Source organism: Pyxicephalus adspersus, chromosome 9, assembly GCF_032062135.1.
Source record: "Pyxicephalus adspersus chromosome 9, UCB_Pads_2.0, whole genome shotgun sequence".
Classification (NCBI taxonomy): domain Eukaryota; kingdom Metazoa; phylum Chordata; class Amphibia; order Anura; family Pyxicephalidae; genus Pyxicephalus; species Pyxicephalus adspersus.
The window spans coordinates 49,594,669-49,622,581 of NC_092866.1; the positions used below are offsets into that span (position 1 = coordinate 49,594,669).

At 36.4% G+C, this 27,913-nt stretch overlaps 1 protein-coding gene across 2 annotated transcripts in view; it reads right to left on the reverse strand.

The window, feature by feature from the left end:
* DCDC1 (doublecortin domain containing 1) overlaps positions 1–27,913 on the reverse strand; it is a 215,382-nt gene that overhangs the window by 163,247 nt on the left and 24,222 nt on the right. For both annotated transcript variants that reach the window (XM_072421857.1, XM_072421856.1), the window contains exons 3-5: positions 24,033–24,238; positions 23,022–23,115; positions 7,806–7,972 (exon numbers count right to left, since the gene is read on the reverse strand). In XM_072421857.1, the coding sequence (XP_072277958.1) occupies positions 7,806–7,972; positions 23,022–23,115; positions 24,033–24,238 (467 nt within the window). The remainder of the gene's footprint in view (positions 1–7,805; positions 7,973–23,021; positions 23,116–24,032; positions 24,239–27,913) is intronic.

Below are 27,913 nucleotides of genomic sequence, written 5' to 3' on the forward strand. Positions count from 1 at the left end.
GAATACAATTTTCACTTCATTTAACTGATGTTAGGCCTGTTCAAGCTATGACATTTGAAACGACACAAGTTTAAGGTTCCTAAAATACTGTACTTCACATATGTAGGTGGCTGCTTGTTTGAGGGCAGCGTGTTGCCCATCTGTTAAGAGAGAGCATTGCATTGTTCCTTCAAAGCTTCCACTTCACGGAGCATCCTGTCAAATATCCTGCTAAATATCACAAACAATACTAGGGGAGTCTGGTAAATCCCAAGTAAGGTGCATGGACCTGATCATTAAGGTTGCTGGTCTGGAAGGGAAAAAAAAACGCTTCGGATCTGAGAGTCCACCTGTAAATCACCGTGCTTTTAGAAACTATGGCTTTCGCGAGACACATCTTGAGTTTTTACTTTTTACAAAGTAATGGTTGATTTTGGCAGGGAAGACTAAATAAAGATAAAAAAAAGTCTTGAATGAAGACAATGAAACCTTAATTTATAAAAGATATTTGTCTCACATTATTTAGGATGTTAATTCTAAATCTCAATATTTTGGGTCTTTCAGATCAGCCAACTATAGAAGTAGTAACCCTATAAAAATGTTATTTAATACACATTATACATCTCTATCATTTCATACCATACCTAAGATAAATCTTTTAGCTACCTAACAGGGTATACAGTCTAATTAATAGAATCCAGATACCAAATATTTGTCCTACATTTGAAGGCAATTCTAATTTTCTACATTTAATGTCTTCTAGTTCAGCCAACTGTTCTACATACAGTATATGCTATACAAAATTATTTATAATTTCATACAGAATATAGATTTCATACATAATATAGATTTATTTCCTAACTATATACATATTGAACGATCATATCATACTTTACCCAACATAGATTAATCATTTATTACCTAATACAGATTTCTGTCATAATACCTGTATACATAATGAACTATCATACTAATACAGATCTCTATCATCTCATACTGTTATAGATTTATGTACTCTGAAATTCTCTGTACATAATGATCATATCATACCCAATATAACAATATAACCCTACCATACCATACTGAATATTGATCTAACAATTAGAGTATTCATTTCAACTTATCAAGTCATCAACATACAAAATAAGTGTCTTATATTTAGTAGAATGTCAATTCTAATTGTTTACATTTTGCGTCTTAAGCTACGTTATTCTACGTAAGCTACTCCAATTATTATCGTTGTTAAACGAACAACGAACGATCCTGCACGATATCTACGAACGATCGTATAGCACCGATCCTGCACATACAGATAACGACACGATCGTTCGTAGATATTGTACACACAATAGATACGATCGTTTGAGCGATAGAGGGAGTGCCATGCACGACAGGAAGTGAACGAACGTTCGTTCATCACGCATGCTCAGAACATGGACGATCAACGAACCATCGTACACACGAACGATGGTCAACGATCGTCGTCCAATCCGATCCGCCGGTCCGGTCGTTCGTTTCCAACGACTTTCCTCGTTCGTCGACGTCGTTGGTTACTTTTTTTACGAACGATTTTTGCCCAATCGATCGTTCGTCGTTCGTTCGTCGTTCATTTTGAACGATAAAAATTGGAAGTGTGTACGCAGCTTTACTGTACTGTCAATTGTTCTACTTATATACTATATAAAATTATATATTGGGTCTGATTTAAAGCTCTCCAAGGCTGAGGAAGATACACTTTCATCAATGAACCTGGGTTATCCAGCAATTGTGGAACTGATCTGGTCCAGGATTGAAAACATTTGCTAACAAATAGCAAATTACTTTTAACAAATCTGTTCCAGGTTTAATTAAAGTTTAATTAAAGTGTATCTTTATTAAGTCAGGTCCATTGTCTACTACATAATGAAGATTGTGTATCCAACATTTTATTCATAATATATATCTCACTTATCTATGATCATCTAATACTTATTGGGAGATTTCAGTTAACTACCAATACATGGCCCATACCAATCTAATAAGTAGTGTGGCCGAAAAAAATTGGATTCTGCAAGATGTAAAATATTTTAAATAGAATGTCAATGTCAACAGTCTACATTTTGGGTCTTCCAGAGTCTAACTGATAATCCAATACATAATTATCTTTCTTTTAAAAGGTAATATATATATTGTGTTATCTGTCTTATCAAATCACGTCTAAAATACAGCGTATGGTATAATTAATAAACAGTGAATATTATATGTAAAATATGTTATTTGTTAAATATAATCCATTTATCTTCCAAACATACACATTATGAAATATTATATATATAAAAATATGCATATATATGTACTGAATTATAACATTAATTTATTAGAATTATTGAATTTTCAAGACATGTACTGGCCATTGGGTTTTCCTTTTTTGCCGGTTTTACCTATTGCTGCTTGTTTTTTTTGGAAAGATCTGTTTTTATTATTGGTATGCATACGGTCAGGCAAGAATGACTACTATCACTATGGTAATAGAACTAATTAGACACTAAACACTATATTATCTTAATATAGTATTCTAAATTTAAGATTGTTTTTGGCAATTTTTAAATGTCTGCACTAACAAAACCAACCTATACTGGCTGCTGTCAATAAGTTTGTAATTGGGGTTATTTGTGGCACATTAAAACTGGACATTTTTAGGGTCCTTTAAGTTAAAATACAATAAGTAAAAAGTACTGTATTTCAGACTCCTCTGACTTGGCCTCCACTAGTTTGCATTGGACCGATGAATGACAGCCTCCCTGCTTGAAACACACTGAAACTGCCGTCTTACTCATTCACTGACATGACAAGAGCCCTTTCACACGTTCCCCCCATAGCAGTGTTTGTCCCCAAACACTAGAACAGAGCACAATGACATTCCAGATTCAACACCCCCACCAACAGCACAACTACATTACAAGAATGCTAATCAGATGGAGCCTCCCTATTATTGATCGTGTTAAATGCATTTGCAGTGTAACTTGTTAAGGTATTTTGTTACTTCTGGAGTGTCGGAATATTATCTTTTGTTCATTAAACTACTTTACATTTCTACTTCATAAAAGTCTTAGTAATTGGGGATAGCTAGAGACTGCATTCCTGATATCATAAAAGTCACTTCCAATTTTAGGGCTCATAGGTTCCACACTGAGAATGGAACAGTCTTAGTACATTCACTGTTCATGTGATCTAACTTTCCAAACCCAGTGTCTTTTCCAACTTGTTGATCCAGTAAAAGTCCAAGGGCTAACACAAAATAAAAGCCCAAATGGGCCCGGAGATATTGTTAGCCCATAAAAAAAAGAAAAGAAAACTTGTTTGCAGAAAGGTTGGAAGCTCTATGTTGGTTTAGAAGTTTCTTGGAATTTGTTTTGAAGAGGTGAATTCTATATTGCTGAAAGGTGATAACCAACTAAACAGTTTGAAATTTCAAAATAATCAGGCAGGATCATAGGCAGGGAGAAAGTTGGGGCTATCACCAAACAAGACTTTGGAATAATCCAAAGCAGGTGGCAGACAAAAGTGGAAACCTAATAAAGAGTGAATATCAAACAGTAATAGAAAAGCAGGAAGTAACCAAATGGGTAGAAAGAGACACCTGTGATCAGGTGCAGATGTTCTAAACCTAATTTAAAGTTAAACTAGGGGGGCAAAAACAATTATTTTAAAAAACATAATATCTGCAATAGTAAATTCATGTTGTGTACACCAATTTTCTTTGCAAATTACATTGTAAAGGTAGTTGTGACATCATCACTGTGCTGTAAATAGCCTGTGCAGAGCTGTGAGCCGTAGGAGAGGCCCAAAACGTCCAACAGCTACAGATGGACTCCACAAAACTGTGGGGGGCAGATACAAGACCAGTCACCCTGCACAAGGAAGGAGAGCAGCAGTAACTGATCTTTCTTACAGAAAACTTCTGCACAGAAGCAAACAGCAGAAGTTGTTTCATATTGGATTTCTGCACAGATATTGTATGAATATTATAGCTCCCCTTCTAATTTCTATGGCATGTCACCAACTTTTTCAAGCTGGTTAATAATGAAATAATAAAAAAGGGAAAGACTCCTTCTTTTTAGCAATGGACCCCAGAGAAATGTTGAAAACTTCGGAAGCTTGTAACAGATTTGTATTGTCTATTGTTGTCTTGATAATTGTTGCAAGGTCATTACAGAGGATGTTCAAATCTGTCACCTGAAAATATTGACCACTTGTGTGCAGCCCCAGGTTTTAGAATAGAAAGCTTCAAAGGTGTCATTTTGTCACAGTCCATGGTCTGAACGTGTATGTGGTGAAAATGACCCAGTTTAAATGCTGTCATACAAAAGATTGCGAAACACAAATCAGCTGGCATCTGCGTTTTTGGTTCTCTATAATGAAATTATCTAATGTTTTATTATTATTACTAATATTATTATTATTATTATTATTATTAATAATAATAATAATAATAATAATAATTATCATAAAATTTTTGCACACTCTTAAAAAATGTTGAAAAGCCCTCACACAAACATTTAGAACTTTATAGTCATAACAAATTTGCCCCCAAAGTAATCTCCATTTCTTACACATATAAAAGGACAATTAGACCATCTGTTGGATACCAGAGCTCTGAATAAACACCCATGCAGCTCTGCCAAGAATAAACACAATCAGATATACTGGAAACTCTTGGTCAATAGGTTGTTGTTTCTCCAGAAAAAATGTAGAGCTGGGTGTTTGCAGGCCATCTATTGGATATTAGTGCCCCAAATAGATACCCATGCAGCTCTGCTAGGAATAAAGATAATCAGATATACTGGAAATGCTTGGTCAATAGGTTATTGTTTCTCCACAAAAGCCTTAGAGCTGGTTATCTGCAGGACAAATAACTATATATATCTACAGGATTAGAATATGTATTTATGTGAAAGTTCCACGTAGTTCCATTCAAATAGATCTCTAGCTTCAACTGTTGTCTGATTTCCCTGAGTAGTTTTCAAGCTTTAAAGAGGACACTTGGATCCTAGAGTTAATGAAAAGGTGTATTGTATATGCCATAAACAATTTTAAAAGGTGTTGAAATATGAAGCATAAGAGTCCACTCCTAAATGCTCCAAAACTATCTGTTCAGAGAACTATGAAACATAATGCAATCCTGCACAATGTAAAAACAACAAGTGAGATATAAAGGACATGTATTTGTTTGTATAGCAATGTCTATCTAAAAGCATCATTTTGTATGCATTTTGTAAAGTGATAAAAAAAATGTATGGTGGGAGCCAGATGATGATAATGATGAGGATGGTACTGGTAGGCAATGGGTAATAAGTAGTGAAGAAAAGCAGAAAAATGGTCAGGTATGTAAGTAAAAATTCCTATGAGATACTTGGAGCAAAATAAAAATTTGGTAAGCATCCTAAGTGAAAAGTGTTCATTCGAAACTTTAAAGGGTAAAGAACTGAAGAATATTAAGATGATTTCATTAAATAAAACTGATGCAGAAACAGGAATGATGTAGGAAACATTCCGAAGATGATAGCAGGATTTAATTTTAAAACATTATGAGATCAGATGCTATGGGTACGAAAATATTTGGAAGGGGTAGAGTAAAGGCTTTGAAATGGTTAACCAAAAAAAAGGGCATTGCAAGTATGAATGCAAATTTTACCAGTTCTTGTAAAAAGAAAGTAAAATGTACTATCAGGTACTATCACATCTCCAGTTATTATTGTAGTGCCTAATATTGTATTGTGGCTTGTCATTCCATATTTGTTTCTTATATTACATATAGAAATCTGCATTTAGGCCACTGGAGGGAGCTATGTGTTTGACTCACCCCTACTAAATAAGTTTAAAGTGAAAAAGGAAATGGGACTTTTTGTGTTTAAAGTGTCCCCTGAACAATGATAAATTACTTTTTTTTGATGACTCTCTGATGACTATTTGTAGGGTAGAAAGACAGTGTTAGATAAAAGGATGGTATTTTCTGTAATACCTAATGTTGTGTTAAAGTAGCCTTTTCTGGACCTGCAGTATTTTTAACTCCACACTGTACAGCATGCACAAGTTTACAATCTGTAGGATGGGTTCCATGCCACCTACTGTACTTGTACATTGGAGAGTCATTGTAAAAAAACGGCAGTACTACGCACTGCACAGATTGCTCGGCGTTGCAGCCGTGCACATAATAAAATGTGTGTTCTTGTGTACTGCTGCAATGTAAAAGCTTAAAGGGGGCTTGATGATTCATGAACAGCTGACCTGAAACAAGATTAAAGAAAGTTTCTGATCTACTAATTCTGGTGCGGAATGCATTTCCAGAAGAATTTAGCAATGGCAGCCTACATATTTATTATATAAAATTAAATGCAAATGATTGCATCATAATAAAATGTCCATGTCTATAGGCCTGGCCTCATGTACAAATCAATAAAATGTAACCTGAAGTATGATAGATGGAGAATTGGTTGATTGTTGTTTCTGTTGCTGGCCCTATGTAAGATGATTTATAATGTTAGCTAGGAATATACATGTTAGCTAGGAATACAGAGGTTGAAAAGTTGTCAAAATGGCCAGAAAAAAATTGTGTAGTTGACTACAGAATTGCTTGTTTTTGCATAAGTGGTAAATACCCAGTAAAAACTGCAATGGTTGATATGGGCCAACGCTTAACTCAATGTAGTTTAAAAATCAGCCCACTCCCCCTTTTAATCACCTTGTAGGAAGCTAGTAAAGAATTTAGTATGGAGAGGGAAATTAAGGACAAAGTTGGAATCGGTTTCAAAACCAAATTAACAATATATTCAGCTCTAAATGACAAACATGTCTGCTTTTGGAGCTCCAAGTCAAAAGCATTGCAGATTTCATTTTTTATTTTATTGCTCTTATTTAATTAACAATCCACACTTTTAGATTGTAAGCTCCTTGGGCTTAGAATCCTACGACTCCTCCTGTGTCACTGTCTGTATTTAATGTGCAGCGCTACGTAATATGTTGGCGCTTAATACTGTTTTTTATTATTATTAATAATATTATTATAACAGTACTTCCATTGACATTTCTCTTAATATAAGCCAGAATGTCTCTTGTGGCTTTCGGAATTTAGTTTCTAGGTTTTATTTGCACCAAGGGCAGTTTCTGTACCCACCTTGTTTGCTTTCTCTGTGTTTTGGGTGAGCCACCTCTATATACTGCTTTTTTCTAAAGAAGTTCAAAAAATTCTTTTTTGTTTCTAGGTAATGTAATTGTGGTAGGGACAACGGATTGTAAGCACCATTGAGCAGGAACTGTTGTGGAGGATTTAAGGTTCTATATTCATTTATATAACCTCAGCACTAAATAACCCACAACAGCCCCTGTTACCAAACTGTCTTCCTTTGGGAGCAGAAACTATTGTGGATTGTTTAGTAGTCTCTGTAGTGCTGATGGTTATGTTGTGGTAGAATAGATTAATACATAAAAAAGGGAAAGGAATTTGGTTGTTTTGGGCAATACTTTCAGTAATTTTTGCACTTGCCTTCTAAAATTAACCCAAGATCTTTTATTCTTCCCTTGCAACGATATCTGGTCCGGTGCAGAATCTATGCAGTCTAATCCTTGCACAGTGTGCAGTAAGTGAAACACAACATCCCACACAATACACATGCAATTAGCTCTATTCCCGGAGTCTTGCTTTTAGTCATGAATGTATCTCTGCATCCTAATGGGTAGCACAGCACAGTGTATAGATGTCACACCTCTTTATGACATGGTGCCAATCATTGCCTTGATTCAAGTACAGCTACGGGGGGAAAAAAAATACAAAGAGCATGATAACTCACCTGGCTGCTGTAGCTTCTTGCTGACTTCAATCGTTGACGCAGGGCCGACAAAACGTCTTGAATGTAGACCTTAACTCCCGTAGGGCTGAAGCCTTCTCCCTTAGAGAGCCACACAGGTCCTCGCAAATAGGTGAGGGAGTTTTGCAAGCATTTGTCAAGCAAAGGGACTAGAGATTAAAGAAAAAAAAACTTAATGATCAATATCAAATAAAATAACATTTTCAGCCAGGCTATAGTCCAAAGCTTTGTATGGCAAAAAGACTAATGTGTAATGTAAGTGATAAATGACCCGGGTTAAGCCTTAGGTAATGTGAATGCTCCATGAATTGTAAGCGGCAATGAAGACACATTTATAGTGAGATACCCCCCTATGTCAGACTTCTGAGCTGTGAGAGCACACCTGAATAGTTCTGAAGAGTGTCTAACTAACTGAACAGAGTGTCATGTTGTGCACTGATTGCCTTATCTTCTCATTTATCACAGATGAGTTGGAACAAACCCTGCTGAAATTTACTTGCATTGTCCTGAAAGAGACTACAAGACGGCGTCTGCCTGTCCCCTTTCCAAAAAAACAGAGAATCTAGCTTAAGGAGGTTTTGAAAAGCACCCTTCTATGCGAGATCATGTATTCATGTATTAGATGTGTCTGTAACAGCCAGAATCGGTAAAATGCCAAAGATTAATAATTAGTGTGAACAAAATTAAAATAAATTGATTTATTTTAACAAAATCGAAAATGTTAACTTTGCAAAAGTAAATAATGACATTGCTTAGTGAATTCGGTAAAGTTACATTTACTATGAATACTCTGCTGAGTGCAAGGGATATGAAAAAAAAGGGCATTTTACTTTGCACATGATTGAATGATTTAATTGAACGCAGCTTGACCAATTTCATTTAGCAAGGTGATTATTCATTATACGCAGTAAAAATGTTTTGCTCCTTAGGCCCATGGCATACTTACAATCCTGCTAATGGTTACAAAATAACCAAAAAAGGATGCCTACAAAATGTGGATCCACTTTTAGGGCATTGCTCCATTACTGGCTGGACCAGCAAAGCATCACTGCCTCACTGATGGATGAGCCACGTTTATCTGACCACAAAAGGCAACACTGTGGAAGCAGGTGAGAATTCCTCTGTCCTGTAAAGCAATCATTTGACATGGCATACAGACAAGATTCATGCCCATGTGCACACATCAAAACGTTGTACTACAGAACAATGTTAATGCTCTTTGACTACATAGGGCCTAATTGATCAAAGCTCTCTGAGAGTGGAGCAGGAAGACTATTATGAAGGAACCTAGGTTATCCAGCAAACCTGGATCTGGTCCAGGATTGAAAACATTTGCCAAATAATAGCAAATGATTTTCAAGAAATTCACTCTAGGTTTGCTGGATAACCCAGGTTCACTCATGATAGTCTAACTTCTCCAGTCTTGGAGAGCTTTAATAAATTAGGCCAATATTGTGCTGGTGCTCTTATTCCATATTATTATACACCCAATGCACATGTATGCAGTAGACATTGGGTCTGATTTATCTTTAAAGATCTCCAAGGCTGGAAAGGATACACTTTCATTAGTGAAGCTGGGTGATCAATCAAACCTGGAATCAATTTCCTAAAAGTCATTTGCTAGTTAGTAAATGTTTTCAATCCTGGACCAGATCCTTTCTAGGTTTGCTGGATCACTTAGCTTTACTGATGAAAGTGTATCCCTCCAGCCTTGGAGCGCTTTCATAAATCAGGCCCAATGCGCCTGAACTTTAAGAAAAGTTTACACTTTAAACTTATTAGCTAGTTAGGATATTTTTTACATCACATATGCTGATAACTCTTAGAGCCATGCTATGCCAAAGATTCTGCTTTTCTGCCACAGCATCCCCCCAAAATATCCCATTTATTAGTTTTCTCACTGCCCAAACCAGTTTGTTGTATGTTGCTTGTCTCTCCCAAGCAGTTAAATGTTATCATTATTTTGTACTAAAGTGTAGAGTGTTGTCTACTAGTGATACTGGAAGTTACATTTTAAGGATTCTGCACCTGTACTGCTAAGTCTAATAGAGGGTGCAGTGCAGCAAGGAAGTGAAGGTAGAAAGTTCCTGAGCAGGTGAGAACAAACAGCAATAAAACTGCCCATACAGGACAAGACAATGACCAAATATATATATATATATATATATATATATATATATATATATAAACAAAACAGATGTATACAGAGACATGTTCTTTTTCTTAAAATACATAAGTTCTTAGCGCAAGGTTTCCTTTCTCCTAAAATTTAAAAATGCTTATAAAACACCTTATAATATGTATATATATTTTGTATATTTTCTTTAGTTCAGTACTAAGGTGTCCTAAAAACCTGCCTAATATTGCAATCTAGTCTTCCCTCCTATTGTGTGATACTTCCCCTATCTCTTAGATAGGGGATCTCTCCTCCTCCTGTGTCACTGTCTGTATCTGTCTGTCATTTGCAACCCCTATTTAATGTACAGGGCTGCTCAAAATATTGGAGCTATATAAATCATGTTTATAATTATTATTGTTATTAATATTAAAAATAAGTAAAGTGCATTACTCCATTGTCCTTCCTCAGGTGTCCCTCTCTTTGGTGGATATATACAAAATAAATGTAAAATGTATTATTTACTATTAAAAGTGTTATTTGCATGAAACCTTTCCCCCAGCCTCTAAATTTTTCAATTTGTAACTTTGAAACCCTAACAGGAAAAGGAACATTTATGTGTCGGTTTATTCATTGTTTTTAGATGTCATTGAGCCGGCAGGGGAAGAGAGTACATTATCTCAAATGATAATTAAACTTTGGAAGCTTTGCTCAAAAATTTAGGAAAAGGCAAAGAGACTTTTCAACATTAATATTATGTTTTCACTTCAGCTGACCTATCCACTAGCTTACCATACTGTGTGTGGAGGTGGTAAAGGAAGAGATTTGTCTCCTCACATCAGAACTTCCATCAAGAAGAATAGGGATCAGAACGTTAGTTAGAATAAATGTCAGTAGAGAAATCCTTATAACAGAGGTAGAAGGCAACAGTGCCTCAGATCTAACACTGTACATGTACAACTTCAAGGATGAATGTATTCTTATTAATATTACTGGGTATTTATATAGAGCTGAAAATATTACATAGCACTTTACAGTGTCCATACATCATATTCCGATGTCCCTAACATAGTCCATGGCCAATTAACGGGTAAGCCAATTAGCCTACTAGTAAGTTTTTTGGATGTGGGAAAAAAATGAACTGCCCAGGGGAAATCCATGCAAGCACACGGAGAACATACAAACTCTATGCAGATAGTCTCCTAGCCGAAGGTTATATATGAAAATGCAAAAATGAAAATAAAGAATGTTCAACTTTAATAGTGTACATTTTTTACTCATACACCAACCAGCGCAACCAGTTCCTAAAAATAGACATTTATTAAAGCTCTTTAAGTCTGGAGAGGATACACTTTTATCAGTGAAGCTGGGTGATCCAGCAAACCTGGAATGAATTTCTTCAAAATCATTTGCTATTTGCTAGCAAATGTTTTGAAACCTGGACCAAATCCATTCCAGGTTTGCTTAATTGCCTAGCTTCACTGATGAAAGTGTATCCTCTCCAGACTTGAAGAGCTTCAGTAAATTAAGCCCTCTATACTTAGGGTCTCACCCATGGCAGCCTAATAGAGAATCAATGGGAGCAGCAGTGAGTGGTTCTGTGCCCACACCGCAGCCTGCTGTCCAATGTGCTGGTTCTTTAGGATGGAAATGACAGCTTCTGAAAGCCACAAGGGAATGTTTATTTCCACCTTTGGTCTGAATCTAGCATAACTTTGCCCAACAGAAAAAAAAGTTTTGGCTTAGTACAAACATTAAATTTATAGGCAATCTAACATTAGCAAAAAATAGTTGTTACTAGTATTAGTTAAGTGCCAGTAAAAAAAAAAAAATCATATGTAATACATTAAAAAAAAATTGGACCACTTAAATTATCATATTATTAAACTTGGCAGCCTGTCAATATATTTCTTGTCTGCACAGAATGTTTGTTAGTAAACATTGCCATTATCTCTGAGATGCTTTTATTTTACAACAATTTAATAACCTACCATCTGTCTTTGTGCCTTTTTGTCTCTTATGTTTTGTATACTTATTGCAAAACAATGTGATTTTGCCAGTTCTAAAAGTGCTTTTGATAAGTACCAGAGGATACAGAAATCAGATGGGGACTGGTAACTCACCAGACGGCCATGTCATGTGATTACTCTGTATTTGATGCTGATCAATACACTTGTTTTTCGGCAGATAAAACTAGAACTATTTGCCAAGTTATTGCTTTATTCAATCCCGGCATAACATCTGCTGTATATTTTTGTTTACATGCTGCTTGTCAAATCTTACTGTCCCTAAGGTGTTTATAAGAGAAGCTTCAGCAGTCACTTTCTTAAATACTAATGCCTAATCTAAATTTGGATTCTTCCACCACTGAGCAGAATGACAAGCTACACGATCGCTGTATTTAAAGCATTTTTTCACAGCTGTTTTGATTTCCCGCCGATGCCATTTAATTGACATTGTATGCCTGTTGGCTCGGTGGCTTCTGAACAAAAGGCTGACTTTCAAACTGACGGTAAATCGTTTGATCGTCAAATTGGTCAAGTCGGTCAATGCTGCTTTTTTATTTAACAGGAACAAAAAGATATTACAAGGCTAAGTTCAATCTAAAAGCTAGTGTATAGAAAAGGTTTAAATACTATAGGCAGACAAAAATTGATATAGAAAAATATATAAATATATAAAACATATATATAACAATTTGGGATTGATTGAAATAAAAGTTAACTGATCTACATATGTTATAGGTGAGTTTTACCTAACAAGCACTTCAAATTCTGTCCAGCACAAAAGCTATTTGTGAGCACTATATAGCCCCAAATAGTAGAATAAAGCATAGAGAGCAAAGCACAGAATTATCTTTAGAGTCAGCTGACACGGGTTTCAATATATATTTATATAATACTATTAATATTAATATTTTAAAATAATATAATATTTGCCCCTGGAACCAACAAACATGGTAATAATTTGTCAAATTTTGTCCATTTAAAATTCTTCAATATGAAAGCTTTTGAGGCACAATTCTGATGCATTTAAGTTAGAGGTTCTCAAAAAAAGTATCCATGCCCCTCAAGGCATGGGAACTAAAGTTAGGGGGTGTAGGACTGGATTCCTGCCTAGAAAGGATTTTCTGCATTATGGAATCTGAAACCAACAAGGGAAATTGACTTAATGGGCCTGTTTTTTTTAGGCTCTCCAAGACTGGAGAAGATGGATTATCATGGGATAACCTGGGTGATCCAGCTGGGCTTTTTTTTACCTCTTTCAGGGATTACTTACTTTATAAAAAAAATAGCTTCTTCTTTTTTCTTCTAAAACCTTTTTATTTTTAAAAATGGGGAGGCCCCTGCCCTTCTGTCTTTACCACTGAATGGGAGCACAGAAGCTCCTGGGATACCTACAACACTTATCCCAGGAGGCTTTAGGCTGCTCCTTTTGTGTATGCCCAATCAGAGCTATGTGAAAGTAAAAGTAAGTGTGATTTTTTTTTTTTAGTTTTTAGAGTTCTGATTTTCATTCTAAAAGGCAACTATTTTGAAGGGAAACAATACAAAGTGAACATGATAATCTCAATGTGCATATTTTTGAGGTTCTAATGCTAAAAATATGTGTTTTTTATGTATAATTTGTCATTATATATGTACATGTGCCAGCCATATTTGTTCATAACTCAGCTCTGCTTCTGGGTTAGTAATGATACACAGTGGTAGTGCTCATGTGGTTGAGATTTTATATTGGCAATTTCAGTCCAGTATTGCTTGCAAAGAAACATCCACTAGAGGACAATCCTAAAGTATAATGCAGTAGTAGAAATACGTAAGAGGGCATATGCACAAAAAATTAAAATTCAAATATTTTAAGATAAACAATACAATAAATGTTATGCAACTGCTCAAATAAAAGTATCTATACCATACTAAACAAAATTAGATTTCAGAACAACTTTTCCCATAGACTACAAATTACACAATTTTAATATTTACCTTTTTTCTATACTGGATGTGGCCTGTAAGCACTTTCACAAAAAAATGTTATATTGAAGGTAGTATAAAAAGTTTCCAATACAGAATTGACTGCTCATCCAGTAATCCAAACAAAATAGGTCTCATAAAGGGTAAACAAAATAATTTTAGCAAAAATAATTTGCTACAAAATTACTGAGATGGAAATTACACATCATTCTACTACTCTACTTTCCCAATATTTAGAGTGTGTGGTTTCGTATATGTGTGTGTGTGTGTGGGGAGGGTGTATTTGGGTTAGTTTGTTCATTTCATGTAGTGTTATCTCTATGTTTTGAGCACTGTATCATTCTTTCGTCATTGATTTCCTTTCTTCAGTTTTTTTTGTTGCTGTTCTTTTACTTTTTTAATTTTTTTATTTTGCTATTGATGAGCCATTTTTAGGGCAAATTAGATCCGACAGATAGTTAAACTGATAATCCAAAACCCTCAGAAGTTATTTAAAGCTTATTGTATCTATAAAACCACCAAATACCACATTAGTTTCATCTATCCCTTTTACTTCAATGGACTTTGCTATATTGCAATGTTCCTTAGGCCAGATTTTACCATTCAAATAAATTACAGAGCAAATATACATAAATATCAGGCTCATTTTCTCTCTCTATATTGATGTTTACTACACAGATTAAATATAATTGGTGTTTTTTTATCTGTGTTTATTTTAGGTTTACGAGTCCTGGACATTTAAGTTTAGATTTTTTGATTTATATTCTTTTGTTTTAGGAATCTTACATGTACATAGAAAATCATTTAAGCCCCCTTCGGGTTTCTTAAATACAACGTGAGTCATGTCTTCCCATACACTGAACAAAGTAGCTGAGCATTAAATATGCTTGACGATCTTCTGCTTGAGCAAGTGGACCGAAACGGTGTGAAGTGTTAATGCTCTGCAGCTTTGCTTCCTGGCTGGTGATTGATCATTTGTAAGTATATCTACTCCGTGTTCCATGAAATCAAGTTTGCCATAATGGGTTCATCAGATTTTTGGGTTAAATTGAGAGTGAAGAGGTACTGTGTATTGAAATAAGACTTGCCATGTTCCGGGCTGGCCTCAAAACAGCATGGCTTCTAAAGGCGATATTCAAAACCACTTCACTTATCACACGCTTGCTGATTCTGAATAGGGTCCGATGGCGGGGGACATTTGGGAGTTTTCCAATACACTTTAAGTCTGTTGAGCTTCCACCAATGAGGCCATCTCTTTGGAGTTAACAGGCGAGCATAACATGTCAATGTATAGGACTATGTTAATTAAATATTGTAGTGCATGAAATGGCACACTTGAAAGGGTTTTTTTTTTTTTTGCAATGGAGAGAATTGTAACCATAGAAAACCCTGCATTTACCGCAAATCCACCTACACAGTACCGTATATTTTCTTACAAATGCAATATTATTTATTTGACGCCAGGTCCTTTAGAAAGACAAAGTAGCAGCTGCAATTGAGTTACTCTTATATTGTTTTTTTTACTGAGGTTTTTTAGTGTGTAGCATTTAAAAGATCTTCTGTGTGGCATTTAAAAGATCTGTGCACAGTCGAAGCTCTCAAGAACAAAGGAAGGGATGGTTTGCTTATATTGTTATGTTAAGTGTCGAAAATAGTTTTTTGAAGGGATCACCCCAAGCAGAGGAATTGCAGTGTAATTCTGGGTAATGTGGTGTAAATGAACACACATGAACTTTTGTTCTGCTTTGTAAATGGAGATAGAGAGTGACTGCCACACTTACAGCTGTCTGGCCTCACTTAGAATCACTGTCATCCCCTAATGAGTGAACAGGATACTCACACTGTCTACAACCAGCACCTCAAATGCGTAGGACGTTTTATTTACAAATATACCAAATGTATTCTGTACACAACTAAATACTGATCTTACTGTCTTATAAATCTACAATAAAATTGATTAAGTTTTAATGGAATCATTTAAAGCCTTTTTTTGTTTAGCAGTTAAATCAGCATTTCCTGCTTGTTTTTAACATGGGGGAACCCTTTTTACTTTTTAGGTCCTCAGAGAACCCCTGCTATAATTACTATATCCACAGCTAGCTGTATATTAGCATGATAGTCATTGGAAAGAATGCCTCTTCCATTGTCCGCCATTAGGGAGAATGTCATCCTTACAAATAGCCGAAAAATCATCTGTGTCACTTATACCGACCTAAGAGTCACAATTTGCTCATTGCTGGAGGAACCCTTATCAACCCCTGGAGCCAAAGGCTTTCACGGAATCCTGGTTGAGAAACACTGAGTTAAATACCAAGTTTGATATACTTGGCTTGTTTTTTTAAAGCTCTCCAAGACTGGAGAGGTTTCACTTTTGTCAGTGAAACTGGGTGATCCAGCAAACTTGGAATGGCTCTGGTCTAGGATTGAAAACATTTTCTACCAAATACCTTTGAAGAAATCCATTCCAGGTTTGCTGGATCACTGATTAAAGTATATCCTTTCCAGCCTTGGAGAGCTTTAATAAATCAGGCACACTGTGAGAACTTATCGGCCAAAGGATTTGTACATTGGACCTCCAACTTTATGGTTACAATGCCTCCATTAGAATGGATAGCCAGCAGCATGACAGCACTTTCCTCTTTTAAAAATAGTGATGTCCACAAGCTGCTGAATGGACAGTAAAAAAGAAGCAATTCATTGATAAATCACCTATCTGCTCCCTCCTGTCTGCGTGTTCCCTTTAAGCACATGTGCATGCAGCAAATCCTGAATAGCTCCTAGTACTGCCTTTCATTTCTCAGTCCGAGCTGTGCTATACAATGGATTTTAGATTAAGGCAGACTGGGTTTACTGGTTCCTCCGACATTTCAATAGTTTCTCACTAGGCCATTCAGTTCATACAACTGACTTCTGTGACTTTGATAATAGCCTGTAAGTTCACAGCTAGATGCAGGTTTAGGTGACTCAGTAACTATACCATGTAGATGAATATGTCAAAGTTATGAAAAAAATAATAGCCAGACTTGAACAGAGTAAATAAAGCTATAGAAGAGTATTAATAACATTTTTTGAAAGAACAACTGCACAACCATAATAATACTAAATAATTAGATTTCTACAAGAGCTGAATGGTTCTTTCTAAACTAAAGAGAATGGAAAGCTCTTATAGTCAAGGGAACACGTCTTAGGTATGGAGTATAATGTGATGTACTCGTCGAGGGCCTATTTCTAAAGCAGTGAAACTGTTATTCACTGAAACATTCCCTACTGGAGAATCTCCCAGGCTCATATGTTTCATTACCACTAGTTGATTCTCCACCAGAGAAAGTTTCAATGAATGTCAGATTTACTGCTTTGTAAATAGACCTTATTTTGCTGCAATTTTAGTTCATATATTGCAAAAAGGTATATTGTACTGTATGTAAAACACAAATTACAAGTGTTTTATTGGTATCATTCTTTATTTCTAAATGCACATTTATACAATTCAATATACTATTTACTGATGAAGAATGTATATAGCAAAATAGAATAATAAAATTTCATTTAAACCCTTTCAAAAATGTCCTATAATGCACAAGATACAAATGTTGCATTAAAATCAGGATCAGATTATGCAAATAATTGATGTTAGATTTTGCTGATTCCTGAGGCAAAATGGAAGCCCAGGGTTCGGCAATATCACATTGTTGTCTAAAACAGTGGTCCCCAACCCTTTGGAGCTTAGGGACCACTAAATCTTTGGACTCTGGACCACGCATGCGCGGGGAGCTGTGTGTCACTTAAAGAGGAAGAAACTTCCCCCAGAGTGACGTCATGATGCCAGAACCCACCCACTGAACCTGCGATGGGAGAGTGGGCAGGTTGTGTCCAAAGACAAAACCTGCCCACTGCCGAGCCTGCGATGCATATGGAAGACATGGTCCGTGGCTCTGGCTGGTGCAGCCCCCAGCGGGGTCAGGAGAGGGACCCCACTAGCCCCACTAGAGGGTGCACCCGCCAGAGTGGCAGACCACTGCTGGTTTCCGTGCTCTCTTGGCCCAGCTGTCATATGGCTGGGGACTCCTGGTCTAAAACACACATCATGTAAAAATGGAAAGGTCAGAAGAGAGGCTTCCCAAGTCAAACTTGTTCCTTACTCGTATTCTAAAGACTTGTCGAACAGCAGTCATCACGGTGCTACTCCAAGTAGCTGGTACAGAAAGTCAAGGCCCCTGAAGCAGGACCAAGTAATACAAACAAAATGCTAACTCTGCCCTACTGATCCTGATTAGCAAAGACACATAAAAAATTCAAATAACATTTTCGAACTCATCAAATCTTTAGGAATTTAGACTCAGGTTCTTCTAGAATGACCAGTTGATTTTCATTTATGATCCAAATGACTCCTGATTACGTGTATTGTACAAACATATATTTCCAGCATAGCAACCTTCTGACTTAAATGTTTAAAAATCTATTCTAAGACACTTTATTTTCATGTGATCCTACTCATATGATACTGGTCTGGTGCTTTCTTTGTTCTGTAATTCAGATGGCAGCTCTCTTCTTTTGGCCCTGTTGACCTGCCCATCGTGATAATTTGGGTAACTGCATGTGGTAATGGTAAATTTGCTCCATGGCTTGCTAACGCTTGTATATGTAATTTGTATCTATATACTTAATTGTTTAGTTTACCAAATCATTACATAAAGTACCTGATTTATTAAAACTCTCCAAGGCTAGAGAGGAAGCATTTTTATTAGTAAATCTGGGTAATCCAGAAATCCCTGAAAGGATTTCTTCAAAGTCATTTGCTAGCAAATGTTTTGAATCCTGCATCCATCCATTCTAGGTTTTCTGGATCACCCAGATTCACAGATGAAAGTGTATCCTCTTCAGCCTTGGATATCGTTAATACATCAGGCTCAAAAAATCTGGCCTTGGCAAAAAGAAAAGGAGCTGAGTGAATTGTTATGGGAGATTTGATCTTAACACTATTTTAAAATTGAATTCTGTGTACTGCACATGTGCACAGATATTCTCATCGTCCCATTGGAAATAAAGAGCATGAGGAATATCTCATACTGAAGTGATGCAGGCAGCCACCTTATTAGGATCACAGGAAGTTTCCCAATACAGTAACACAATGCGATTATATAAGACTGCATTGTATGCTGTGATGTTGCAGTTATCATGGTATTCATAGTAGCAAACTGATCTTCTATCTCTATGCATATGAATGGAAATTTACATACATGGAACTAGGAAGAAAATCAGGACACAGCAAAAAACTGATCTTCTATTTCTTTGTGCATGCAGGAGAATTCAATTACACTCAGAAAGTAGAGAAAAAATTAGGACACTAATAATAACAGTTGTGGTGCAAGAAGCTAGAGGATGCAAACATGATGGACAACAGGTGCACACAGGCATCAAATGCTCAGTGAAGTTTTAAATGCCCCAAAAAGTTAGAGGGCCTACATCACTAGAATAAAAGGCATGGTAGAATAAAAAGGCCACTGGAGAATAAAAAATCGATTCCATTGCAGGGGGGCTATGCTTGTTTTTTCATTACTTATTAGGGTTTTTTATTGTGGGAATTGTAGGTTAACCACTAGAGGGTGCTCTGTACTGTAGGTAATCCTTCCCTGCTGAGCAACTGTTGAGAAAATGTGAACCCCACAAGGGGTGCATTGTTTTCACTAGGTTCCGAGACCCCTAGGCTAGCATTTTAAGAATGATCACTAAACCATCAACATTATGTAGCACTAAAAGCAGGAGGTAAAACCTACTGTTAATGAGCCCATGGCTGTATCTTAAAGCATCTACAAAATACATACAAAAACATATTTTCTGAAAACATGTACACTGTAAGGGGTTTATAAAGCTAAACTGAATCTATTTACAAGTATGTTAAAAGAATACTGTAACTATAACTTGTAATGACAATCGACTTTGGGTTAATGTTACAATACAAGATGTACCATTCATTTTCACAAGCAATGTGAATGAATAATTAAAGCAGAAATAAACCCCAATACTCAGCTGTCCTCTTTACCTGCAATACTTACCTGTTCCCATTCCTTTATTCTCTTTCTGGGGACAATTGTCGGCCAACTTGATTGCCTGGGATGACATAACTCCCACATAGGTGCAGACATTCATTCCAGGGGAAGCTGGTATTACCAGGTACCCGTGCATCCCAATCTCAGGAGGGATTATTGCAGAAGGGACATCACTGCAATAATGACTTGCTTGATTGTGTTTTTTTAATAGAGGAACCTAAGTCCTGCTTCAGGGGTTCATCTTTCGGTCAACATTACCACTTTTTTCTAACTGGATTTATCTGGAAAAATGTTTGACCCCTTATTTATAAAACAGGGAATCAGACATTCCCTCGAACATTCCCTTGTGGAATCTTCCACATTCATGAGCTTCAATGGCACTAAATGATTCCCACCAGAGAATGTTTAAGGGAATGTCAGATTGCCTGTTTTATAAATGGAGCCCTTAGTTTTAAGGTTCCAAAAATGTGTTTCTTTCCACTAACCGAGGCCTTGCTGCTTTCTTGGGCTTTGTTGGAGAAAATTCCAAATCACAGAGAGAAAAAAAAAATTTTGGTAGAGTGCAGGGAGCTAAAATCTGCTTTTTTATCTAACTTTTTCCTTGTTGCAGATTTCTGATTTCCTGTCTCATAAAACTGTTGTAACCTCAATAGCCCCGATTGTAAAATACAAACGGGGTTCCAATCCTTCCCTATTTTTTTAAAAATGCGCATACATAATCATTTTGTGACAATGGTGATTTAGGATGGATCAACTTTATTAAAAGTCAATGCTGGCCTCTTTCTTAAAAGGCTAATTGATACATTGCTTTCACTGGCTGGCTGTTTATACCCCAGGCCATTGATTTAGAAAGTACTGAAGTGGCTAGATCAACATGATAGCCAAGCAGCTAGTATTTCCAGGAGATGTCATCAGTGGCAACCCAAGTATTTTTCTATAAATTGCTGCACAGCCACTAATAGCCTGCCGAAACTATGTCGAGGTAAAGATTCCACTTTAAATCTCTTATATATTGATTGAAAGTGTCTCGCTGCAAGCAAGTTTATTGACTTTCAACATTGCGGAAAAAAGCGCATTCAGGATAATTAGCTTGTTGCAATTACAACTGTGGAACAAACATATTCATTATACAATGATCAAATGCATTATCTGCGCAGCCGATGATCCAGATGAAATTGTCTAGCTCTGGGTCACAAGCATCAAATGTAGTTCAGAGCCAATGTTTTAAAACTGTTCGGCAAGACTGTCACTATAATGTAGATGTACATAATACCTATAATGCATGGATAATTACACGAGATAAATGTTACCTAACTAGATGAATTATCTTTCTACAACTTTATCAGTACATTTCAAGACTGCAAAGTCTTTAAGGCCATTATGTATCATAACAGAATGTCATCAAATCATAACATTTCTATCTAAAAAAAGAGAAAAATTTAGAGAAGACTTATACCATGGCAAATGTTCTTTTCTCGCATGTCAAAATCATTGACGGCTTAATTTGAGCTTTTCTGTTCTGTCCTATTTCATTACAAATGGGTATAAAGATTTTGAAATGTTGGACTGCCAGAGATACTTTATGGCCTGGGTTAGCATTTGTGTTGAAGCTTTCTGATTGGCCTTGCTTCATGGGTTAGGAGGTTTTGATGGTCCTTACTTTGGTTCCCAAGGTTGGTTGGAGCTTGGGTTGCTACCCCATTGCTGAATTCATTGCAGATTTTAAAACGTGCAGCTTAAAATTATTTTACTGTATATAAATTTAAAGTGTTGGTAAACCCATTAAGTTATTTCTGTATAATGGGCTCTAAATGGAAACTGTCTATTTATGTTTTCTGTTTATTTCAGTATTTTCCAGTAAAGAAAAAAAATTGTGATTCTTTCAGTTACTTAGATTTCCTCATTCCTGGCGAAAAAACACCTATAAAATAATCTTTCCTCTGAAGTTGCCACTCATCTAAATAAAGCCAAACACCAGCTAAAAAAAGCTTACACAAAGAAAAAGAAATCCTTACTCAAGTTTTTGCTATTTACCGTGGCTTGCAGATTCCCTGAGGAAGCCAATTAGGGGCAAAGCGTCGGGCTACGAGATGTCATTACTCAATGTTACATTTATATTACAATCGGGGATAATTCTGTCTAGTATGCAGGTCCAATATCCTATGTTTTCTGTGTTGTACATATTGACAACGTGTTTTATATGATGACTAATATAAGTCATACTACTGAATATAATATACTACATATATATAATATAATATACTACATATAAGTCATAATACTGAATATAATTTTCAATTGCCTAACAAACTCCAGCTATTTACTCTCTTTATTTGAATACTATGATTATATAAGGCTTTAAATGTCTTATTCTACAGTTCCAGGACTGCTTCTACCCACATACAACATAAATGCAAACAAAAATCTGAAGCATTAGCTTATCCTTATCTGAAATGGAAACACTTTCCCTAAAACTATGGGGAAACTGGGTTCCTCAATGTATTTATAGCTTTACAAAATTTAAATTACCTTGTAATTTAGGTTAATTTAGTTTTGTATATTTGGTTTTCATATCTAGTTTAAAATTCATACACTGCATGCCAAATCCTTCCAAGCTTTCTCACAAATGTTAGAGGTCTGAGTCCGCTGAGCAAGGTTCCTATAGCTTGGTGGGTTTTTAGAGGCCTTAAAAGAATCAGTTATCCCCAAGTCCAAGAAAAGACCATATTAAAAAAAAATAATAATTCTTGTCATCCAAAGAAGCCTAATAATCAGTTTATGTATCTAATGCACTAAAGAAATATGTTTTTGCTTCTGAAATTCAGGTGTACAATATCAGCTCTTAAATAGATCAGTAGTGACACTGTTGCTGCTTGTCCCCCATGAACCCCATCATTCCCATCATCATACCCATGCAAAAACAAATTATTTATATAATATTTGGTTATCACTGGTACTTTCACATATGGCTTTTTGTGCTGTGCTTTTTCCTAAAAAAAAAACAGGATTAGGGATTTCAAAAGCAGACCTTTACTAGGAAAAATCGGGAATTAAAAATACTTACGGTTTCCTAAACATTCAACTTTTTCTCCATTAATGTCAAAAATCCACTTTGTCGATGATCCAAGGTTCACTTTGGAGGTACACAGATCTAAAAACTAAATGAAAAGATAAAAATGATGACCACAACCAGCAACTGTTGGTCTATATTAGGAAAATAGAAAAGAATAAACAATCATTTATTTGATCATGCAGGGCAAAGTGAGGGGTTTACCTAGCATTCCCATTCCCCCAAAAGCATATACTCCAGTGTTCTCCCCAGGCCTTTTTAGCCGGGTGCACCACCCAGCACTTTTCAGTAACCACCCGGCTGCTTTTGGTGGTTACTGAAACTTTCAGCCACAATAGAGGGGCCATCACCTGCCTACATCTTTCTCTCAACCAACCTAAAAAATTTTGGGGAGAATACTGTCCTGTCCTCACTTTTCCCCATTCATGCAGTGAACCATGGAAGGAAAGTCCAGTGTAAGCTCCAAACTCACAAAGGGCTATTAAATCCTGTCCTTACCTTATGTGGCAGACGTAGGTCAATTAAAGGTCACCTACTACTGTGGGAAAAAGGGAGAAGTCATATCACACACCCAGAAGTGCTGGCTATTTCTTGCTTGTTCCTGGAGAGGTGTCGTATTAAGGAAAAGGTGAGCATACAGTATGCTTCTGGGGTAAGTGCACTAAATGAACCTTATTCCTTACTGATAAAGTGAAGGGTCATTCCAAAAGTTTGTGCAAGGCCACTTAGGTCCTACCTGAATTGGACAGTAAAGTGCACATTCAGAACACCCCCTTCCCTTCCTTGCTGCCAACAGGGTTTATTGAAGATCTAGGACATTGTAGACACTATTTGGCAACACACAGTACAGAGTTGGGGGATTATTTACACACTAGTCAGCTCCCCCATACCATCTATCAGCCCTTACTTGAGCTTTACTAGGGTAATTTCAAATTGGGGTATTTTACCACAACCCTTAAAGCCTACGGAAAAAAGAGGAAGTAATCAGTGATGGAATTTGCCTACCTCTTCCATTTGGTCCAATGTTGCCGAGATGACTTGTCCATCCTTCCCGCTGCCATTTACAAATACCAGAATTCTCCCAGTAGTACCTGAAGAGGGTGACTCTCTGTGTTTGGTTTTGATAAGTTTAGTCTTTCCTATATTCCAGAAGTGAGGATTCATAAGACCATTCAAAGTCCATGTAACCTTGCCAGATTGTAGAGAGCAGTCTGCAAAAAAAAAAGAAAAATAACTTAAGGACCAGTGCACGTTCTATAACTCTAAAATAAGACATTCAGCTCAGAGATCCAGATGGCCATGTTTGAAGTATGTTTATAAACCTAAATATTAAAATCTTATAAACTTTTACATTGAAAAGTATTTTAATGTAAAATCTACATCTGCAGCTTTCAATACAAAATACCTCTCATGAATATATACCTACATCTGAACCTAACTCAACATTCCATAAAACTAGATTTTAAAATGACCCATAACCATAGACTTACATTGAAGTAAAAACACTATATTGACAAAAGGAAATCACTGATAATACCATCAGTACTGCACCATCAGTTTTACATCCTCAATATCCAAACATTGACCATGAAAACTTTGCACCTAAAATTCAGCAGCAAAAACGAATGATCTGCACTCAGGGATGGGCAGATGTCTCGCCACCTGTCGTTCTCAGTGAGACATATGCCCATCTATGGGTAGTCTAAGCCGACAGCTGTGTCTCTCACTAGAGAGTGATCATTACTACTCATCAAACTTTGGTTGTATACGTAAATGTGGGTGGCTTTTTCTTTTATGCCAGGACTGCTCCACTGTACCAGCCCAACCTGATTATATTACTGACATCTCTAATGAGAATAAGAAGACTTGATAAAGGTAAAAAACAATTAAAGGAGGATATTTAGGGCTCATTTCTACCAGATGTTCTGACTGTTCGTGACATTTTCAGTACATCCAAAATATATAGAGGCACAAAAAATCATTCCACCCATGTTGATCCCATACCCATGTTTAATGAATAGGCCCCTATGCAGCATCTTTGGATCATGGACCTGCGATATTCCATTCAAATCAGGGGTACCAAAAAGAAAAAGGGTCTTTGTCATATCAAGGAGAGCAATGTCATGATTTTAATCCCTATTTCCAAGGTAAAATACTTACAGTAGCTTCACTTCAAACTCCTGCCGCTCCAGAAGAAGCTTCTGGAAATACGCCATGTGTCACTCAAATCATAGCTAGCCCAGGGATATTCACTGTCCTGATGTGACACACCTAAGGCTTGGTGATTGGCCTAGGACTGTCACATGGAATATCATAGTCCTCAATACCTGGAAGTTTTTTCTTTTTTTTAGCGGCTGAAGTGGCGGTATATTGGAGGAAAGGAAAGCAAACCTGCATGGGCAAAGTAATCAATACCAAATACATTTTCATTTACATATATTTTATTCTCAAAGAAAGAGACCCCGGTATATACTCTGGGGCTTTCATTTTTGTAATTCCTTAGCTACTTGGTGTGTCAATGGCTTGAAACAGAAATCTGATTGCTAGATCCCCAACACTTTATTGGCTACATGATTGCTTTAGGTCAACAATGGTAAAGAAAGAAGAAAGGGGACAGGCTTGAAGTTTGTACCATCAAAAACAAGTCAGCTATGTAATCTCTTGTATTTCTTTCCAGAAAGGATCTCCCTAGGTTTGTAAAGCATTTTCTCCAAGTTTACAGATAACACAAGTACACAGACAATGACACTGAACCAAAATGTATCCCAATTGGCTTTATCAATAACAATAGGGACAAAGTTGGGAAGGGAGGGCAAGACTTTTAGGCTGGAGCTAAAGTACTCAGCCGTGCAACTAAAATTGCTCGAAACTGTTTGGTAATAAGATAAAACAATCGGCTGATAGGGTGAACTACCCAAGCAGCATGAGATTGCATGTTGCGTTGATCAGTCATGTCCCATTTGAGCTTTGTATAATCATGCAAGATATAGTTACCACATGCTACTTTTGTAGCTTATACCAAAAGAACCCACGTCTTCCATCTTTGAAAGTGACTAGGTCAGTAGTTACATTTTATTGTAACCATTGAATACACAGAGGATACACTTTCATCAGTGAAGCTGTGTGATCCAGCAAACCTGGAATGGATTTCTTAAATCCATTCTATTAGTTAGCAAATGTTTTGAATCCTGGACCAGATTCATTTCAGGTTTGCTGGATCACCCAAGTTCATTAAACAAGATTTTTATAGCGCCAACATATTACGCAGCACTGAACATTAAATAGGGGTTGGAAATGACAAACAAATACAGACAATGACACTGGAAGGGGAGGACCCTGCCCTGAACAGCTTACAATCTGGTAACAACATACTCAACAGAAGAGGTTAGTAATGGTGGTAAATATTACTCATTCATGACAGATTTCATTTGAATGCTGAAGGATACATTGCTAAGCATTGTTATTTGCCCAGCCTCTGTGAACCACCCCCATCCCATGTTATTAGGATAAAGAGTTAGGCTGTACAGTACAGCGAGGAGAATGTTACTGGGCAGATGACCAAGTGAAACAAAAAAAAAGGTAACAAACAAAATGAATAAAAAAGCAACCACCTGATCACATGATCATGTATACTGCAATATAATATTTTTGTGATCTTTTTTATACTTTAAAAATAAACTTAAAAAAGTCATAAATCAAAAATAATTAGGTATTCAAGCAGATACAGCTAATCTGATCCTTTTTAACAGATATTACATTTTTCCCAATACATTCTGATTTTTTGTTTATGTAGAATCACACCGTTCATAAACCCAGACAATTCAAATTATTTAAGACATGATTTATTTTGGACAGATCTCCAAGCATACATTCAAAGGAGTCAAAAATTTCACAATTGCGAATGAATTTGCCCACCTCCGGTCCCTTTAATTACATGAACAATAGTCTCTTCAAACTGCAGCCTTCTGAAAGGGAACTCGAGGACTACTTCCAGTAGCTTCCCACTAAGCGTGACATAAGCTGTACCAGCCTGTCTCTGCTGATAGCTTGCATAAATCATCATTTTTGAAGGGAACAGATGTTCATGGTATGAAACAGTAATACAACAATTTAGTCATAATTAAAATTCACCTTAGCATGCCTTTATCAGTGATCAGAGAACCATTGAGCATCTCATCAACACGAAGAAAAAAAAATGTCAACTTCCTACAGTAGAAAAAAATAACCTTTCTTTAACGGTAATTTCGGTAACATATTTTTCATACTTTGTACTCACAGCTACGTGACAGTTGGTTAGTAAGTGAGTGTTTTACTCAGAGCAAAATCACATTAGTGTATCACAGTGTTTATTTTAAGAGAATTATATATAGCAATAATAATTAGCAATAAACAGTTCAAACATTTTTTTTTTCAGACTTTGATTAAAGCAGAGCAATGTAAGTTTTGGAATTAGTAGATTTTGAAGTTGTTAATATCAATGGAATTAGCTATTGGTAATAAGATAACAATGTTTTGCATGAGAAAAAATGGCAATACATGGCCTAACGTTCTATGAAAGCTTCATTTAGATTAGTTTAGGTCTGCTACAACTCAAATTTGTGCACCTACCTGTTAGTTTGGGATGAGGGACGATGGTCACGTAAGCAGCTGGTGTTTGATAGGGCCAAGCCAGTACACACAATACTTGATCTTGCCAGATATTTAGTAAGTTTCTAACATCCTATTTGAGCTGAGCACTCTGCCTATGCTGAACTGAAATCCCCAGTGATAATATCAGTGCAGAGTTCTCCCCTGCTGAACTACAGCTCATCTCGTTCTTATGTTATGGAGGTGAGGAGAGTGAGGTGTTTGGTACTGCACCAGGAGAGAACTGGGCAGAGTTGATA